General features: G+C 38.3%; 1 protein-coding gene and 1 non-coding gene across 2 annotated transcripts; both read left to right on the top strand.

Annotated features, from left to right (window-relative positions):
* The first annotated feature begins 272 nt into the window (after positions 1–272).
* Positions 273–5,207, top strand: LOC21390181 (geraniol 8-hydroxylase). Its single transcript, XM_010104907.2, has 5 exons — positions 273–1,178; positions 1,437–1,922; positions 2,002–2,034; positions 2,969–3,032; positions 5,155–5,207. Exons 1-5 carry the CDS (start codon positions 273–275, stop codon positions 5,205–5,207), a joined length of 1,542 nt encoding a protein of 513 aa, XP_010103209.2.
* A 102-nt stretch (positions 5,208–5,309) lies between these two features.
* LOC112092846 lies at positions 5,310–5,471 on the top strand. Its single transcript, XR_002902783.1, has one exon. It is a non-coding gene; the product is annotated as a U1 spliceosomal RNA (small nuclear RNA).
* Positions 5,472–6,667: the final 1,196 nt, after the last annotated feature.

The raw sequence follows: 6,667 nt of genomic DNA, 5'->3' as shown, positions 1-6,667 counted from the left end.
TTTTTTTTTTTTTTTTTTTTTTTTTTTTTTTTTTTTTTTTTTTCCCTTCCGGCATGAGTTACAAATGTCAAACATTCTAGATAAGCACGGTACTTTTGAGAGAGAGATAAGCAATGGTATAAGGGGTTTTAGGTAGATAGAGAAAGTGAGAAAATTTTATGAGTGTGTAATTCTGAAATTATTGGTGAAAAACCAGTCTTTATCATAACTTAACCATATTATTACAGGGAAGAGACTGGAGAGACAGAGAACAAGAAAGGGGTAATTAAGAGATGGATATTTTCACCTGTTTATTGTGTCTTGTTCTCATCCTTTGTATCTCAATTCAAGCCTTCAATTCACTTGCAAATCCCAGAAGCAGAAAGCAACTTCCACCTGGTCCAAAACCTCTTCCCATCATAGGAAACTTCTTGGAGTTTGGTGACAAACCCCACAAGTCCTCAGCCAGGCTTTCCAAGTCTTATGGTCCGCTTATCAGTCTTAAACTCGGCCGAGTAACGACAATTGTCGTTTCCTCACCGATCATGGCTAAGGAAGTCCTACAAGTACATGGCCAGTTCTTCTCCAACCGACCAATCTTAGACTCTGCCCGCGCCTCCAATCACGTCCATCTCAGCATAATTTCCTTACCCGTCTCAACTTTATGGAGAGAGCTTCGAAAAATATGCAACGTCCACTTGCTTGCCGCTAGGGTTCTTAATGCCAACATGAATCTGAGGCACAACAAGGTAGAAGAGCTCCTATGTGACGTCCGTAAAAGCGCAGAGGCCGGTGAGGCTGTGGAGATCGGGAAAGCTGCTTTCAGAGCCTCTCTAAATCTCTTGTCCACCACTTTTTTCTCAATGGAGTTAGCTGATACGAATTCTAACACGGTACGAGAATTCAAGGAGACCGTACGTGGTTTTATTGACGAGTTGGGAAAGCCGAACTTGGCCGACTTTTTCCCTTTTCTTAGGAAGATTGACCCCCAAGGCATCAGGAGGCGCACCGATTTTCACTTCCGAAAAATGCTGGACTTGTTCGATTGCATCATCAACGAAAGGTTGCAACTCAGGGAAGTAAGTGGTTCTGTGAAAGATAATGATATATTGGACACTCTTATCGACATGATGGTGATCGGTGAAGAGAAGAGTGCACATGATCAGATAGACAAAACCATAATTGAACATTTGTTACTGGTAAGCGAGCTCTTTTGCCACTATAATACATAAGGTTAAAATAACGGGATTCTAGTAATTGTTTCTTGGCACGAAAAAAGCAACGTAGAGAATGAGATGTTGTTCGGCGTAATGCAATTTCCAACCAAATCCTAAATTCATAGCTAAAATAACGGGATTCTAGTACTATATAGGCTGTCTTGTTCTTGAATTTACTTTTAGCATGTTTCTTTTGATCTTTTTGATTGTTTGATCCTAACTTTGGAATGTTTGAAATAGGATATATTTGCGGCCGGCACTGAAACAACTTCATCCACATTGGAGTGGTCAATGGCTGAGCTACTAAAAGCCCCAGAGATCTTGTCAAGAGCCCAAGCAGAGCTAAAGCAAGTTATTGGCAAAGGAAACCAAGTGAAAGAATCAGACATAACTAGGCTTCCTTACTTGCAAGCCGTTGTCAAAGAAACCCTCCGCTTGCACCCTGCAGCCCCATTAATGGTTCCTCGCAAAGCTGAAAATGACGTTGAAGTCTGCGGGTATACCATCCCGAAGGATTCTCAACTGCTGGTCAATGTATGGGCCATGGGGAGAGACCCCAACATCTGGGAAAATCCCCACAAGTTTATGCCGGAGAGATTCTTGAAATTGAACATAGATGTTTTAGGCCACGATTTTGAGCTCATTCCCTTTGGTGCCGGGCGGAGAATATGTCCCGGGTTGCCATTGGCAACGCGAATGTTGCACTTGATGTTGGGTTCTTTGTGTTAGACAATATAATAGAAAATACAAAGAAGAACAGGAAATAAAGGAATAACAAAATAATGAAAATTGTTACAACCCGAAATCAACCTTTCTATGGAATTCGGAAAACGGAATTGTATGAATGTCGAGGCACGTGAACCACGTTGTCCTTAAAACAGATTCGTCCCCTCCGGCGTGTGCTTGAGGTTACGTTGGACGTCCGTCTCCCAGGATACAACGACAACGACGGCAGCTCGATGCACTTTCGAAACCGTCCGGCGAACTAGAACTTGATCTTTCCTCTATCACCAAAACCGAACTACAAGAACTACTCAAGAAAATCCGGAACAAACCAAGAGAGAGAGAGAACCAAAAAGGAGCAGAGAATTGTGAGGAAGTGTGTGCCTATCATGTGGAGTTTTGGCCTTTATATAGGCTCCAAAATCTGGGGGTTACACCAAGACATTATGGTGTAATAACCCAGATTTATTCCCGGAATAAGGGTGATTAAAACCAGCCAAAACGTTTTTCGATTTCTCATGGTGAATCTAGCCACATTCTGGCTAGTAATTCAGCTTTTGATGATGGAAAACCAAAGCCATGAAAGCTTGATTCGGTTTTGCCTCCATTGATCACCATTAAGGTCTCATTATGGTCTTTAACCATCATTGTTTTATGCCAAACGGAAGCTGGAAGGTCTTGGCTAGAGCAAAAATAAAATCGCAAAAGTGAGCTTGCGCGGAGCGGGTTTTTCAGTCCGGCATTCGTGTCCGCACACATTAGGCCCCAAACCCGCCGGGCCCGTGTGTCCGGCATTCGTGTCCGCACACATTGTCCCAAATTACTTAGTTATTCCTCTTTTCCTGTTAAAATCTCGAGGGAAAAATGCATGAGAGGACCAGGTGGTATATGTTAATTTTATAATCTTATATGTTAGGACATGTCTAAGAAAGAAGTCGTTGATGATGCTATATATCTCATAGCCCTAATAGTTGATCTAGCAACCATGGCAATGCGGATGTTGTTCTTGATGTTGAGTTCTCGGATTCACTCCGATTGGAAGTTGCAAGTTTCACCGGCCGGAGACAATGAACATGGCGCACAAGTTTGGCCTCACCTTACAAATGTCTCTCAGTCTTTCTGATGTCTTTGTAGGCCACTTGCATAACACAGTACCTTCTAATACGAACCCCGCCAACAATGTGATGAAACTCGTAGCCAAATATGGGATACGATCCAAAATCTTCAAGAATTGATGGAAACCGCGACCCGTTGCTTAGCGAAGCAAGAACCTTGGTATGGTGAAGACGCCACAAACGAGTATGGAAAATCCATTTGATAAGTCAAGAGTGAACGCCACAAGAAAAACCTTGATAAGTTCGGAATAGTTCTTCAAGAACTAAGAAGAATATCTCACAAAGTGAATAAACATCAAAACTTTCATTAATTCTGAATTTCAGCCTTAAATAGTTGAAAATAACATGATGAATTTAAAAATCATAAAATTCCTATTCTATCCTTAATGAGATAGAAACCTAAAATAAGATAAACCCTAAAAACAAGATAAAATCCGCCTAAAGATAACTCCTAGGGAAGGACTTCAAATTTGAGTCTAATTCCTTCCTTTTAAAACGCCTAACAAAACTTATCCTAGGAAAGGAATCCTAATTTGAATCCAATTCCTTCCTTAAATCGCATAACATGGAATTTAAATGTTTAAAACTAAAATTTGTCTTGATCCCTTGCTGGAATGTGCGCCTAAGTTCTTGAAAGTTGCTGGAATGCGCCTAAGCTTTTGAAAGTTGTTGGAATGTACGCCTAATCCTCCTTGAACTTCTCCTTGGGCGTGTAACATGGAATGCCATGCAAGTTGGCCATGCAATGGCTCAATGGATGTGTAAGACTAGTTGGATCTCTTCCAGATCGACTTTGATGAGTAATGCTTGCATCCCGGATGTTCACATCACCTTTTTCATTCATCAATGTGAAGTCTAAAATTAGATATTGAAAATGTTGTAAGGTGAAGAGAGGTCATAATTTCTTTCCCTGGCCTGGTTTGGTTTTATTGGAGCTCAGTGTTTCTATTTCCAAAGTGTCAACCTGTTGGCTATCTGTAACAATCGCACATCAAACGTGAATAGAACGAGGTGATCCAAATTTAAAGTCTACCCAAGTTGTTAAGCCTATGTCATTATTTGTGGTTGTGAAGGCCAGCATTCACGCGGTCCCTATCCTAATTACAAGTCAACTATAAACGATTGTAAAACAAGATGGCGACATTACATTTATCAACGATGGAAAAATTGAGAAAATAACATACATTATACGGACATCAAAACAAAAATAAAACTACGCGAACTAAAAACAATTATAACTTGAATAATAGACTATTAATCACACGAAAATAGAAAAAAGAGTTGGTAAAAATGTTAAACACAACTAAAAAAAACAAGTGATTCATAACTGGCTTATGTAAGATGAAGGCAATGGTTAAGCGATAGACAAATATACCAATCAAAAAGCGACAAAATAAGAAAGAGAGAGAGAGATGGGAACTTCAACAAAGAGAGTAATTTTATCGGAACATCTTCGTTGCAGAGAATCAGAAGCTTCGGCTCATTCAAAGTAGGAAGATTTCTTACTTTGTACAATCTCAAATTTGGTGAAATATTAAGGGTTCGTTTGGTAAAGGGGTTCAAACTCGAGTGGTTTGAACTTTTTGGATTTGAACCATGTATGAGGTTCTGTAAGGTTTGAACATGTGGTTTAAACTTTTACTTGGGTGTGTGTAAAAGAATGGGTAAGAACCATAAGGGTTCAAATAGACAAAACCCAAGGGGGTTCTCACTTTTAGGATTGAGAGTGAGTTTAAATGTTTGATCGGAGTTTTAACCCAAACCTGTTTTTTGAAGCCCGATTGAAGGTTCTATTCAACCCGAACCCGTGTGTTTAAACCCTAGAACCCCTTACCAAATGAGCATTAAGATTTTGATAGATTCATAGTCATTAGAGTCCCATATAGAAGTAGCTTATACTAAGTAGACGTGACCCTTAAAAGATTTAAAAGTTGACTTGATTGTGTGGTTATCTTCTTAAATCTTATGCTAGATTTTCAAACTAACCTTCTAGTTGTTCATATTTCAGACACTCATTTTTAATCACACATACTTCGTACGATTATTCCCAATTATCAAGAAGTGTAAGAAACGCCATACAATTTCAAGTCAAAAAAGAGGGCTGAAGGTGACGGCGAGAGAGGCATTGAAATTGTTCCCTCGTGTTAAATTAATAAGCATCAAATCTGAATAGGAAACAGCTTGTTTGTGATGTGTAAGTAATCCCACATTGGAAAAACACAGAATAGGAGGATCTGGAAGGTGTATAAAACCAAAGGGCCATGCATTATGTTACATACTTACCTGGGCGGGGTCAATGGGCGATCAATAAGGCCCATGGCCTAGCTTTGCGACTTCCATTGCACTTGGGAAGTGTGCCAAGCTAAGGTCTACCCAAAGTGGTGGAGCCTGCGTCATAATTTGTGGCAGTGGGGGCCTGCGTTCGCGCGGCCCCTGTACCAATTTCTAGTTTAAATGTCGTTTTTCTGTATCATCAAATGTAAAATCCTCATTTTTGTTGTTGCTAACAAGTAAACGACAGTAACTATTCCTTTAAGTTTGTGCCAAAAGAGAAGAGACTTCGATTCGTTTTTTTTGTCTTTTCTGAAAAAAAAGAAGCTACTATTATTTTGGTATGAGTTAAAAGTTTGATGTCGTCAAAGCCAATAATGACACGTTACTCGTCGTTTAGAAGTTGAAAAACGACAGAATTGATTACGAAACAACATTAAATCAACAGACCAATACTTAAATAAGCATAAATCAACAAACCAATACTTGAATAAGCATAAGCATTGTTAGTCTTTGAACTTGAAATTTAGGCATAATTTATCCTGGATTTTTTTTTTGGGTATTATTAGTTCATGATATTATAATTGACAAAAATATTTCGAAGTTTTTTGCCAAATCAGCCAAATTAATGAAAAATCAATTACTACCCTAAAATAATGACTAACACAATCTGGTTTTTGTAATGACTGAGAAAATTTCAGACCTTAAATAATACAATTCATGTATTTTTAAGCCAAGGATTTTCTTAGAAAATATTATGTTATATTGTGAATTGAGGATTTATGGAATTAATATATGTATTCCTAAATTCTATAGCAAATTTCATGTTAAGTTCATGTTTCGATCAAGTAAATTCGATCGATAAATTCTCGCCGTATTTTAAGGCGGAATAATTTTCAGTACAAGTATAGTTTGAGAATCTTAATTTCAAGAATCTCCAAGCATAGCACGATGTTAGCGGCGTATAAAAAAAAATGCACTGACATTTTAAAAGAAGAAAAAAAAATCCTTAATTGCCAGACAGTTAGGTTAAAGTCGCAAGATAAATACCTATAGTAGATGGGTACAATATGAGCTCGGGAGTTGACACTGTCAGAAACGTCATTCTCGGGATAGAATGCAGAAAAGTAAAATTTAGAATTTGTTCAGTCTAAAATTAATTTCAAGACTTGAAACAGGTTGAAATATTACGCGAGTAAGAATATAAAACAATATTGAATTATTCAGAAATTAATATTGGACTGTAAGTAGTAGATTAACTTACGTGAGCTAAACTAATTACCTCTAATAAGTACAAATTTAATCTGTTTAGAGGAAATAATTGAGGATAAGATCAGGCACGTAATCTTGCCTTAATCAGAC

The sequence above is a fragment of the Morus notabilis genome, unplaced genomic scaffold, assembly GCF_000414095.1.
Source record: "Morus notabilis unplaced genomic scaffold, ASM41409v2 Scaffold549, whole genome shotgun sequence".
Taxonomy (NCBI): Eukaryota; Viridiplantae; Streptophyta; class Magnoliopsida; order Rosales; family Moraceae; genus Morus; species Morus notabilis.
Note: the sequence above shows the minus strand (reverse complement) of the source record. Positions and strands in the feature narration are given on the sequence as shown.

Coding starts and splice junctions, on each gene's coding strand:
- LOC21390181 (XM_010104907.2), top strand. CDS start 273: ATGGATATTTTCACCTGTTTATTGTGTCTTGTTCTCATCCTTTGTATC. Junction 1,923..2,001: donor TGATGTTGGGTTCTTTGTGT/TAGACAATATAA, acceptor TACAACCCGAAA/TCAACCTTTCTATGGAATTC. Junction 3,033..5,154: donor CACCTTACAAATGTCTCTCA/GTCTTTCTGATG, acceptor TGACGGCGAGAG/AGGCATTGAAATTGTTCCCT.